The sequence below is a fragment of the Plutella xylostella genome, chromosome 28 (assembly GCF_932276165.1).
Source record: "Plutella xylostella chromosome 28, ilPluXylo3.1, whole genome shotgun sequence".
NCBI classification, from domain to species: domain Eukaryota; kingdom Metazoa; phylum Arthropoda; class Insecta; order Lepidoptera; family Plutellidae; genus Plutella; species Plutella xylostella.
Genome location: NC_064008.1, coordinates 8431645 through 8445373, shown reverse-complemented (window position 1 = coordinate 8445373; position 13729 = coordinate 8431645). Strand labels below are relative to the sequence as shown.

At 37.7% G+C, this 13729-nt stretch overlaps 1 protein-coding gene across 1 annotated transcript in view; it reads right to left on the bottom strand.

Annotated features, from left to right (window-relative positions):
* LOC105390167 (endoplasmic reticulum metallopeptidase 1-like) overlaps positions 1–13729 on the bottom strand; it is a 31429-nt gene that overhangs the window by 10800 nt on the left and 6900 nt on the right. Inside the window, exons 10-15 of the mRNA XM_048631298.1 lie at positions 12600–12751; positions 9397–9541; positions 8300–8420; positions 2831–2933; positions 2261–2453; positions 762–943 (exon numbers count right to left, since the gene is read on the bottom strand). Coding sequence (XP_048487255.1) covers positions 762–943; positions 2261–2453; positions 2831–2933; positions 8300–8420; positions 9397–9541; positions 12600–12751 — 896 coding nt within the window. The remainder of the gene's footprint in view (positions 1–761; positions 944–2260; positions 2454–2830; positions 2934–8299; positions 8421–9396; positions 9542–12599; positions 12752–13729) is intronic.

The following is a 13729-nucleotide window of genomic DNA, read 5'->3' as shown; positions in this document are numbered from 1 at the left end:
GTATTCATTCGCCATTGTAATACTAATAAGTCACGTGACCAAGTAACAAAAAAGTTTTAAATTACTTAATAATTTTTTTCGCGTGTTTTCGTGGGTTTCATTTCCGGGCTAAGATATAACATGCTGCACACGTAGGTTTCGGCTTACTACAATTACACACTTTTAGCAACATTCTGTATAATAGGGGCCTATTTTAAAGGCAAATGCAGATACATAGAAGTGCAAGATAAATATAATACATAGTACATGCCGACGTGAATAACAAATGACGCAGCCATCCTACCTATGTACTAGCAAATTTATCTGATGCTGAAGTGGATGTAGAACCGAGAATATCTACTTATAAGTGAAGTAGGTACTTAGTAATAATCCCATATCTTTGATAATGGAGTAAGTACTTATCCATAAAGGCAATATTATAAGCCTTCTTTGCATATCGGTGACAAACACTTCAACAGGGTCTGTCGCTGTGTTGAAAGGTAGCCAGCGAGTTTATATATTTTTCAGTCGTTGACTGCTCACGGTAAACCGGGCGTATATTACGTGCAGTTGATACGTCACTCGAAGAAATGAAATGAAATGAAATATTCTTTATAGGACGTAAAATTTTACAATTATTTTTCCATTGTCATAATATAATATTACTCTGCCACCATTTCACAAAGGCCCCGTCATTAAGGAGGAAAGAAATGGCGAAAGATGCTTAATATATTAATGCGATTCTTAGGTTTTTAACAGTAGCATAGTAAAAGGATACTCACAACAGGCACACACGCTAGTACAATCAGGGCCACATTGACGGCAGCCACCAACAAGTCGGGGTAGTCCGTGACAGTCCGGCCCATGACGGGCAGAATCAGAGCATTCACTCGGATAGACACGGCAAACAGCCACAGGATAGAAGGAACTGATAGGGCTACTTCTAGAAGGAGGTGGTGCCAGCCTGGAAGATAAATTTGATTATGGTTTACTGCTAGACACCTCATAACTTAAACAATACGTAGACCAGTGGGAGATGCGGTGTGAGGCGCGGGGGGAATTTATCAAAACCGCAATGATTTTGATAAATTCTCGCGCAATTTTATTGGACTATAGTAACATAATAATAATAATAATAAAGCGGCAGGGCAGCTTGTGGCGAGCTGTTGGGCATTAGCGACCCCACCCACCCGATGCCGGGGAGAACCCCTGTTCCTCATCTCTGGCTTGCCTTTATTGGTTGTCCAGAGTGAACACTGACGAGGAACAGGATCTCCCACCTCTTGCTTGCCTTCATTGGCTGGCTTGAGTGGTGTACCGCTAGAGCAGAAATGCTCGGAGGAAGGAAGTATATCCAGTAAGTGCTTGTAGGGGTCTTGACCGGCATCCGCGATTGCTCTGAGAGCCTTGGTATACCTCTCCATCCTTAGCACCTCATGCCATGTTGCCCCCTTGTTGCTACGTCACTGTTATGTGCTAGCGACTGTTTTGGGGGGCCCATTTAATGTGTGTGCGAGTCACCCCCTGCCTTTTTATCCGTATGTAAAACATATAGGTCAGGCAGGGGTCATAGTCCTTCCATAGTCCCAGTTACCCAGTCCATTTAGCACCCCACTCCATAACCCTGTATTAGTTTTCTCCATATCCTACAATAGTCCTGCACTAACCGGAGATTTTCCTTGGGTTTACTTCTATAGTTTTCACAGGGAAAATCGTCGGTTGGTGTCACATTTCATATAGATTAATGTTGTCAAACGGGCCTCTACATGTTGGCTTCGGCCCCATGCACGCCTTCCAAATGTCCAGGACCCCATGGTCCTGAGATGGTAACGACACAACATAATAATAATAATAAACCTTTATTTCAGGCATCAGTGGCCCATATTATAAACTAAACACATACATTTTAAATCATACAAAATAATAAATAAAATAACATAATTATAAAATGTAACTAACTTAAACTCTAGCACTGTTAATAGCAGGGGATTTAATAGTCTTTTTTTACATAAAAGCGGATCTTTCCTCTCAAGACAAGAGAGGAAAGATGGATGTGCAGATGACCGCAATTTTATTTCGTAGGTATAGGGTTTACCCCAGAATTCATAATACGAACTGTCAGTTCTATTTACAAGTCTTTCTCTGTCCTAACACAAAGAGTCAAAATACCAATATCACTTTTTTATTTATTAATAAGCTAAGGACATTGTTACTAATATACCTAGACCGTTAGTTGTCTGTTGAATAAAATAAATTAAATTAATAACTAAAAACCACTAACCTTCCAATCTCCACATCCTCAGCACAGTCATGCTAACACACGCACAGACAGACATAAACAGCAGCGGAACTGACAGTATGTATCTGAGCTGGTGGGTACCAGGCACGCAGAGTAATACTAGAAGTATGAACGCGAGGATCAGTCGAGTGGCGGCCATCGCTTGGATAGTGCGGATTGAGCGGTTTAAACCTGTCTGGAATAGGTAGAATAAGTTGTAAAAATTGTATAGAAAACCTAAAGCTTTATAGCTACACAGGCTGAGCCTAGTGTGGAAGCGACCGATTAATTAATTACAATTAACAATTATAATTAACAATATTTGTATTCAATACTCATGTAACTAGGTTACTCGTAAGCTTTAAAGATGTTTTAATTTATTTTACTTTAAAAAAAGCTCATTCACGGGAAAGAATAACTCATCCATCCATAAGTACTTAGAAAGTGTTATTGATTATCGAGTCAGAATAGCGGTATTCTCTGACGAGGATAAAAGCTAAGATCACGCTTTAATTTGAATGTAACTATATAAATCTCTCAAATTAAAAATAAGTAATTATGAGTAAGTATTACCTTTTTAGAGGTCCAAGCATCAAACAGCTGAGAGGCAGTGATGGCGCCGACAAAAAATGGAACCCAAAATATTGGAACCACAATCCACGGCTGAGTAAGATATCTGTAATTTAAAACAAGATTCATTCATAATGTTGCGGATAAGTAGATTTTATACCTTAATAATTGCCTATAATTTCAATATTTGAAATAGGTACACTTATGAAATGAAATGAAATGAAATGAAATGAAATGAAATGAAATGAAATGAAATGAAATGAAATGAAATGAAATGAAATGAAATGAAATGAAATGAAATAGTTTATTTGCCAGAAATGTCGTACAATTGGTGGTCAGTATAATAAATAACGATCTACACATTTCACCTGTTCAGGTATGCAAAAATTATGTCTAGAACTTATGTATAAAATAGCATATTTTTACATTTCTGATTATAATTATTATAATTAAGTGACATTAGGTATTCGAATATTAGTTCTTAGTCCATATTTATTTTATTTAAAGAGAGGTACTCATTTACATTATAGAAACACATTTTAATTAGCCATTTATGTAGTGAGACCTTAAATCTAGCTAAAGGCAAGTACTTAATTGACTGTGGGAGCTTATTATATATCTTTATGAGCATATGATAGCAACCTCTTTTGCAAAACTCAGTTCTGCATGGCGGAACTATAATTTGGTTGGGATTTCTAGTATTAAAAGAACAAACATCACAGTATTTAGTAAGTGTATGTCTTTGACAGTGGGCAAAACATGCCATTTCATAAATATAGAGACTTGGCAGTGACAGTACTTTTAGGTTCTTAAATAGTGGCTTGCAAGAATCAAGGGGATGTGCTGAGCAGATGGCTCTTATGCATTTCTTTTGTAGAATAAATACCCTGTCTATATCTCTACAATTTCCCCATAGAATTAAACCATATCTTAATACGGATGCTACATACCCGTGGTATGCCATCAAAGCTGTGTGCAAGTCAGATGTTTTCTGTAGTCGGTGTAGAGCATAGACAAATCTACTTAATCTAGTACACACATTTTCAATATGCTGCAGCCAAGAGCAATGTTCATCAACTACAATGCCTAAAAAAGAGGTAGATGGCGTATGATTAATTACAATATTATTGCATTTCACATTGATATTTTTTAATGCCATTCTGTTATTTCTAAATTGAATATATTTAGTTTTATTTTCATTTACATGTAAGTTATTAGCTTCCAACCATTTTGTTACCTTATCTATACTAGCATTCACATCTGATTCAAAATTTCTATCGTCAATACATTTGATAGTCATGGAAATGTCATCAGCAAATAGTATACATTTATTATTAGTTATGTCAGGTAGGTCATTAATGTACAGTATGAACAGCAATGGTGCTAGGACACTTCCCTGAGGGACGCCGTATTCATTTATTTCAGGAAAAGACTTGTGTACTTCCATTTCATTGGCATAAGAGAGTGCTGTTATCTCTACAGTTTGATGGCGATCGGATAGGTAACTGCTTAGCCATTTCAATGCCAGACCTCTGATACCTATGCTTTCACATTTGTCAAGTAGCAATTTATGAGAAACATAGTCAAACGCCTTCGTCATATCAAAAAAAATTACAGCTACTGGTTTCCCCTTATCTACATACTCTATAATTTCTTTCATTAACTGAAAACCTGCCAGGCTGGTTGATTTATGTTTCTGAAAACCATTTTGCTCTAATTTAATTATTTTGTGTTTGTCTAAAAATTTATTCATCCTATTCTGCATAGCTTTTTCATATATTTTTGAGAATATACTAATAAGGGCAATAGGTCGGTAGTTATTTATGTCATGAACATCCCCCTTTTTATGGAGAGGTTTAATGATTGATGGTTTCAAAGCTTTTGGAAATCGACCCATGGCAAACGACCTATTTATTAAATAACACAATATAAATGCTATTTCATGCTTACAGTATTTAATAATTTTTGTGCTAAAACCATCGTAGCCGACGGAGTTGGTCGGATTAAGCGTCTGAATGATTTTAATTATTTCTTCAGGGTCACAGGGATATACGAACATTGTCTCCGGGTTTCTGGCTTTTAAATTGTCTATATTTTTTGGGTATTTATAGAATGATTTGGCTTCTTTTTCTATGAATTTATTGTTGAACGCTGTGGCTATCTCAACGGGGTTTGTAATTATTCGATTATTTAATACTATTTGGTTTATGTTACTTGATGTCATGGATTGACTATTTTCTTTAATTATATTCCATATAGCCTTACATTTATTTTTTGATTGCGATATGTAGCGTTTGTTTGTTGTTGTTTGTGCTTGGTTTATGCATTTTTTTAGAGCTTTTGAGTAATTTAAGTATGTATATTTATCTTCAAGGTTTTTTGTAGAGTAGTATTTATACCTGAGTTGTCTGCTTTTTTTACATGACAGTCTTATACCCGGTGTTAGCCATTTCAATCCTGTGATATTTGCCTTAATTTTAACTCTAATTGTAGGAAAACATAGTGAGAAAAATAAATCGAAATACTCTTTGAACTTGTTAAACGCTAAGTCTGGATCTTCAATTTCTAATACTTCAGACCAGGATAGTGATTTTAAACAGTTCTGGAACTTCTCTAAATTTTCCTAATCTTTCTTTTTTATGAAGTAGTTTTTTTTTTGTATCTACCTTTTTTTCTGTTAAAAACGTCAAAATTTGACAGGTATTGTGATCAGACAACCCACTTTGCAGAGCTTTAGATGTCTCTATATTCTGTATGTTGCTTGCAATATTGTCGATACATGTCCTTTGCCTGGTGGGTTCTGTTATGTGTAATTTCATGTTATAGTTTTCGAGTAATGTCATAAGTTCCTTGGTTTCTTTAGTACTTTTAAGTATGTCGATGTTGAAGTCGCCACACAGAATAGTGTTTTTTTATGCTTGCTGTTAAGTCTTTGAAGAATGCATTCCAGTTGGGTAAAAAACACGTTTACGTTTGAGGCTGGAGTGCGATACACACATACTATTATGCATTTTATCTGTGGAATTTCTATGGCACAGCATTCAAAGGCCTTTTCTATTGCATAGTCTTTAACATATGTCACTTCTTTTACCGGTATATCAACCCTAGTAAATATACAAACACCTCCTCTTTTTTGTGTTTTACGCGAGTATGAAGAACTCAATTTATAGCCAGATAGGTGTGCATTATTTTCCGCACCTTGTTTTAAGAAAGTTTCGCTTAGGCAGACAAAGTCGTTTAATACATTTTTTGTTTTTAAATCATACAGTAGTATTTCTAGGAGTTCTCGCTTGCCTAGTAAGCCGGCAATGTTTTGGTGGAAACATGTCAGAGTATATTTAGATGGGCGAGGAGAGACGAAAAAATATATTTTTATTCAAAATGTTTTGTATTGGCGTCGTGACCTCACCTTTAGGTGTGTCAGTGTAAATATTATTAATTGTTATGGTTTTTTTTGAGGATATCATATTTTTTTGTATTTCAGTTTTAATGTTCTTTATAAATCTATCATTATAGGCTGTACAGTCAATAGCAAAATTTATTGCTCTAGACGTGTATGTGAGGTATTCTTTTTTATCATAGTAGTGTGGATAAGTATCTGAAATGTCTAGAAATCTGCAGTTTTTAGAGCTGTTGCACAATGTTTTTAAAGTGCTATTTAGCATAAATTCGTTGAGATGAGTACTACTGATTACACTTAACACTATGAGATGAGAGTTTTCGCACAGTTTTAGAGCGTAACTAAGTTCTTTTATCACCTTAGTAGGGTTTGAGTCATTTTCGCCTAAACAAAGGACAACTGTGTCCTGATTTCCAAAGTCTTCGGTCCTCATGGAGTTGACGATGTCCTCTGACTGCGCGTTCGGTTTGATAAACGAAGAGACTTGGTAGTTCCCATTCGGTGAATGTGTTCTATTTATACTGGTCGCTTTAGCTAAGCCTCTACATTGTTGAGAACCAAAAATAATAATTCTCCGGGGATTTTCTTTGGCCTCAGATGTCTTGACTGATTGAGGTGATTTATTCGATAGATCTGATGAATTACCTTGATTTATAGTAAAGCGGTCTATTTTATTTGTCACTTTTGATTCGTTTTCGTCACATTCAGATGATATTTGACCCGTTTGTAATTCTTCAGCGTCCAGTGTAAAATTAATTTTCTTCTTTTTAATTCTTAGCCTTTTTGCTTTTTTACCTTGTTTTTTCGATGTTGTCACATTTTCTTTGCAAATTTTTTTTAGAGTATTTATCCTGAAATCATTACCTTTTGTTTTGGAACTTAACTCTGCATTTTCTAGAGTAAGTCGCTCAATTTCATCATTAGCACTTTGCAGCTGTAGTTTGAGTTCCGATATTTGTTGTTTTAGTTCTTCCATTTCTGATACACAGTGGTAAGTTGACAAATCTGGCAGGCTCGTGGTGTCGTAATCAGAGAACGACTGGCAGCTTGATTCGGATTCTGTCGGAGTCGTGATGTGTTTTTTTCTCCTCATGGTTACATTTTCCTCTTTTGATGGTGAAACAGTATTGCTCGTCGTGGCATTTTGGCAGAGACATTCACTGCAGTTCCAGTTTTCTTTACGTTCCTTTGGCATGAGGCAATACAACTTGTCACTAATACCGCTACAAATCAAACAAAGTATTTTCTTACAGGTTTTGCATGTCAGTGCGTCGTTTCTTTTTAGTCCTGTTTTTCCACATTTATTGCACGGATCATTAAGAATTGGTATGAAATGATTTAGATCTTCTTCTGTTCTTATTGATTTTTTGCATTTTGTGTACTCCATTTTACCAAAACGCGTGGCGCCCTCTTGTGTTAAGTAGGTGTAGTATTTAATAATTCATCACATGACACTGGCAGAATTAGATGCACGATATAACGTGACACTGGCAGAATCAGTCGTGGCGCCCTCTGGTGTTGAGTAGCTATACTATATAATTTAGTACGTGACACTAGCAGAATCACGACAACCACAGAGTAGGTAACGACAACTTGACAAATTGTGTTGTTTACAATTTTACAATATTATTTTAAATTTAAACGATTATATTCTGTTTTATTTCACTGTTTTTGTCCACTAGTACGTGTAGTCTAGCGAAGATAACACTATCACTTGAGAGTTATTCACAACAGAACATTTATACACTGTTAAAATCACTCGAAATTATTTAATTCAAATATTTATAATTATTTGTTTAGGAGTTAGTGAATCTGTATGTTTACACGGAAAGCGCCACCTGGCGAAAAAAAAAAGGTAAAGACGAGCTATGCCTTACTGCCAGTTTCAATAACTCTATCTAACGCGGACTGGTAGTCACTTTCACACTATTTTGACACAATTTAAGCAGTCATCGGTAGATAGAGTTATTGAAACTGGCAGTTAGTGGAGGCATGAAAAACCTAACAATATTCTTGTCAAATTCAGACCTTTCAAGGAATAATCAATTCAAGCTAACACCCTGTATACTGACCTCATTTGCACAGTGGTAGCGATCATAAAGGGCACTAGTACAGCCAGCAACAGCACCCCGCCGGCCATCGCAGCTATTCTGCCGACCGTACACAGAGCCAGGTCTAGCATGTTCGCTCGATCTGTAACCATGTAAGTATTTAATGTATTTATAAACACTCACAACTTGTACTAATGTACACCCTTGCGGGGTAGGCAGAGGTGCATTGCTGCACCCACTTTTCGCCAGTGTTATGTTAGTCCCAATGTAATAGGGGGCGGGCATATTGCCATTTTACGGGCACATCCAAGACCCGAGAACAAATATCTGTGTTAAAAAAATATCTGCCCCAGCCGGGAATCGAACCCGGGACCTTCGGCTCAGTAGTCAGGGTCACTAACCACTACGCCATTCGGCCGTCTCGGGTCTACCCCGAAAGGGAGTACATTAGTAAAAGGAATGTGGTGCGTCTCCACAGACCATGGAGCACCTGATGGTGTGCCCTGGATGTCCCAACACCTGCACCCGGGAAGACCTCCTCAAGGCCAACCAGAGGAGTATCGACTGGGCCGCGGAAGTGTGACTGTTGCCATCGACACGACAAGAAGAAGAAGAAGTAAAAGGTGTGAGTGTTTGTATTATTATTGTATTATCATCTTCCTTTTCTGTGGATGACAAACACTAGAGCTGGTCTAGCGATAAAAGGATTGGTCCGTCGGATTTACATCTCTCGCTGACTGCCCGGGGTGCCCGGAGGTGTATAAAGTACAATTGAAACGTCATCGGGGAGGCTTCTTACATGCACCATGCATTTATTTAAAAATGGATGATCCGTAGTAGTACATTCGTAGCAAGCCTACGCCGTAGCCCGTAGCACTCGTAGCACTAGCTACGACGCGCTACGCTTTTCGTAGACGTTTCCTGTTTTTGTAGTTTTATTATTATTGGATGTCATTCTATACTCACTGATAAATACATTGATGTAATTAATACAATGATCAAAAACTATTTTTGAATTAAATTCCAATATCAACCTAAAGTTCTGCTCTAAAATTCGTCTAAAATATTATTTTTAAACACACTTTCTCATGTTATCACTTAAAACTCAAAATACTTACGGAACCCAACAAGCCACATGTAGTAAACCACGCTGACTACCGCCGCCACCGCGACCACCACGTCCACGTAGTAGGAGGCTCGCTCGGAGTACACGAACAGGTATATGTTGAGGTAGTCGAAGTAGACTGACGTAGTCGCCTCCGACTGGGCATGGAATAGAAAAGAAAAGGGATTAATTTTCTGTATTGCCAGAAAAATTTTGAAACAGCATTTAACGGGTCTTTAGGTTCGTATTTCATAGGCCAACTAACCTTTATTTTATGAAAAAGTTTACTTTTTCTCTTTGCTTTAAAGCCTTTTTTTCATAGGCTGTATCTAATTTCACAAAGTACTAACAATTAAAATGTTTTTATAATTTAGATTTTAGATTATTATGATGATGATTTAATTATATTTAATTATATGATGATTATACCATTTTTTCCAATTACCGTAGATCGCTGAAATGTAAAATATCTGCTGCTTATGATCAATATCATAGACGCATTGAAACTAACCTTAGTAGAGACCCAAAAACCTTCTGGAAAGTGATGAAATCTAAAAAGACCCATATTAACAAAATGCGGCTACAAAAGGAAGGTGTAGAGGTACCAGAAGACGAGGTCGCGCAAGCATTTGCCGACTACTTTCAGTCAGTGTACGACCCAGCGAGGCCTGATCTAAACGTAGAGCGCGCTAGTTCCTCTTACAGCGCAGCGGACGGCGGCGGCGGCGCCCGCGTACACATACCAAATCTTGATAAACACCAGATATTACAGGCGCTTAATCGTCTACCCGCCAAACACTCGATGGGTCCGGACGGTATCCCACCATTTCTCGTAAAGGATTGTAGTAAGGCATTTGTCTCTCCCTTACACTACTTATTTAACAGGTGCTTGGAGACAGGGCACTACCCTGACAGTTGGAAAATATCCAAAGTGTCTCCAATTCCAAAAGGCAAAATAAGCGATGAAGTGCATAAATATAGACCAGTAGCAGTACTCTCTACATTCCCTAAAGTCTTTGAATCCGCTCTACAAGCGTGTATTTTGAAAAAGGTAACACCCCAACTAGTGGATGTGCAGCACGGATTCAGGCCGGGACGCAGTACCAATTCTAATCTACTGGATTTTATGTCAGTGGTGGCCCCAGCGGTGGACTCTGGAGTGCAGGTCGACGTCGCTTACTTCGATTACCGGAAAGCGTTTGATTTAGTCGATAATGACGTCCTACTGTCGAAATTGGCAGCAGTCGGCTGTACTCCGCTTGTACTGAGATTCTTCTCTAGCTATCTGAAGGACCGACGTCAAGTAGTCGATGTAAACGGACGTCTATCAGCACCGTACTATACGCACTCGGGAGTGAGCCAGGGTAGCAACCTAGGGCCCCTAGAATTCCTAATACTGATCAATGATCTTCCGAAATCAGTAGTTAACGCCGAATGCTTACTGTTCGCAGACGATCTGAAATTGTTACGGATCATAACCAATGTCGAAGATTGCAAACTCCTTCAAACTGAAATAAACAACGTTATTGATTGGAGTGGATTAAATAAGTTGCAGTTTAACGTCGACAAATGTGAGGTTATGAGCTATGGCCGAGGCAAAAATCTACTACTCCACGAGTACAGAGCGGGGGTTGTGCCACTGGCGCGAGTTTCTGCCGTGAGAGACCTCGGGGTGCAGTTCAGAAGTGACTTGAACTTCCGAGAGCATATTACTAGTATCTGCAAGCAAGCATTCCAAAGACTGGGTTTCATCCTTAGACGATGTCAGAGCTTCTCTAATACGGTGGCCGTCAGAACATTATACAATGCCCTGGTAAGAAGCAAACTGGAATGCAATGCAATTGTTTGGAGTCCTCACCAGGACAAGTATATTACGATGTTGGAACGCATGCAGAACAAGTTCACAAGGTTCTTGTATCTAAAAATGTACGGTGTTTACCCCCTCTACCCACTCATGTATCCAACATTGTTTGTGCTGGGAATGGTGGGGTACAACAAACTCGAAGTCAGAAGAAACTTAGCCCTGGTGATGTTCCTTACCAAAGTAGTGCGGGGACTGGAATGCAACCCTAATGTGCTAAAATTGTTAAAATTTGTCGTACCAAGCAGTTCACTCCGCCGCCGCAAGAACAGAATGTTCGAGGTGCCGCTGGGAAAGACGGCTCTGGTCAATGAAGCACCCCTCTAGTAGAGGCATTCGCCTATTAAACATACTGGCAGATGAGATCGACATCCTGGTATGCAAGATGAGCGAGCTAGAGAAAGCAGTCATTTATCTCATGTGCTACGGAAATACAAAATAATATTGTTATTTATTTGTTTTTTAAATATTTTTTTGTGTAAATATTATAAATGTATATAAAATCTATAAGATAGAAAATTATTTAAGTAATAGTAAAATCAAGTAGGTATAAAATTATTTGATTGTAAAATTTGTTATTGTTGTAAATTTGTAATTATTGTTATTTTATGTGCGTAAAGTTTCTATATTTAAAAAATGTCGCATTGGTATCTACTGTAATGGCATTTATTTTGTAAATGTAAATAAATAAATAAATAATAAATAAATAAATAAATAAAGATTGTACTCTATCTTCCTTAAACGAGCTATCGACTACGCGCTTCAACAGGTATATCGAGAAGAAAATTTAACGATAATGGACATTGTATTTATGTTTATCTTTTTTTAACTTATATAGGACTTACTTCTGAAATTGTTAGCGGATTGCGTTGTTTCGAAATGTATTAAAACATAAGTATTTTTGAAAACTTTACTGGTGTGTGTGTTAGATATAGATTTCTATCTGTAAGTTTAAGAATAAACACTGTATGTTTTCTCTTCTAATAAAATAAAAATAAATAAAATAATAAATATCGAGAGTTCCATGGATACCACCTTGGAGCGCGATCCATATTGTCCTTTTGTACGGTAAAACCTGGAGCGGACCATTCCATCAGGTATAAACCGCTATAGCAAACGCGTCAGGACGCGCCTAGTGGATATTCAGCTTTAGACCCCCCGATTGGATACCCAGCTTTAGAAGATACCTACTAGCTTCTCCTAAGACAGGAAGAGCCCCTTATCCGAACGGAGAGTAGTTTGTAAAAATTGACGTTCATCAGAAAATTTCATATTTAATCGATGAATAAATATATTTGATTTTGATTTTGAAGCGCAAGTCGTAATACTTCATCCCACTCTAACCTACTCCTTACCTGCTCCCCGATGCCCTCATCATCAGCAGCGTCCGCCAGCAGCCCCAGCACCGCGTCCCCCGCGGTCTGGAGCACCCCCCCGCGCAGGGAGGGGGGGCGGTCGAGGCGGGTGTGGTACACGTGCCCCGACTTGAAGAACGCTATGTCTATGCCTGCGGGTGGGGAGAGTTGGGGGTTAAGTATTTTAATAGTAGCAAAATTCGTTTAATGTGCATAAACGTGGTGACAAAGTAATCTGAAGAAATATGGCACCAACTTCAAAAAAGAACAGTTCCTGCTTAGGTATATTTGTACTGTCACATACAAGTAGAATTTTTGTAAACCTTAAATTATTTCTTACATTTTAGTGGATTTTTGAAGTCAGTTTTTTAATTTTTTTAATTATCTCTCTAAAGCCCCATCCACACGCTTGCTGTTTGTCACAAACACGGCAAACAGCAAACAAAGTCCCAAACACCAACCACAATCACCGAACACAAACAGCCATCCACATGCTCGGCGAACGCTCATAACATTCCGAATCGGAAAACACGGCGGACGACGAGCTATTACTTTCGGGTTGACATATTTTTATTATATAAATTAAAGCAAGAGAAAAGGAAAATAAGAAGAAAGCAAAGACGATGGTGGGATAGTAATAATAATTTAAAAAAACTGACTTCTTCTTTTTAATTATTATTTTATTTTATAGTTTTTAGTTTATTTGCAATAATTTTTAATCAAAAGTAAGATGCAAATGATACCAAAAAGTCCTACTAATCAATACGAATCATTCAAGCCTAAACACGAGGTAGTTGCTATATACCGTTGAGGAGTTCCCTTGACTGCCTTCCGTTTCCATCATCAGATCAGCTCAAGGTCACCATCATATTTTTTTGTTATAAGAACTATATTTACATATGTTCTTAATTTCATTAGACTCGGTTAATATGTGTCCAAAATGGAAATTCATACCCTGTTTTTACCCCTTTACCCACCCTTAGGGGTAAGATAAAATTCTGAAAGACCATCTGGGAGCTCAACCCAATACAACAAAAAAAGAAATTTCAAAATCGGTTCATAAACGGCGGAGTAATCGGTGAACATACATATAAAAAAACCCGACGAATTGAGAACCTCCTCCTTTTTTT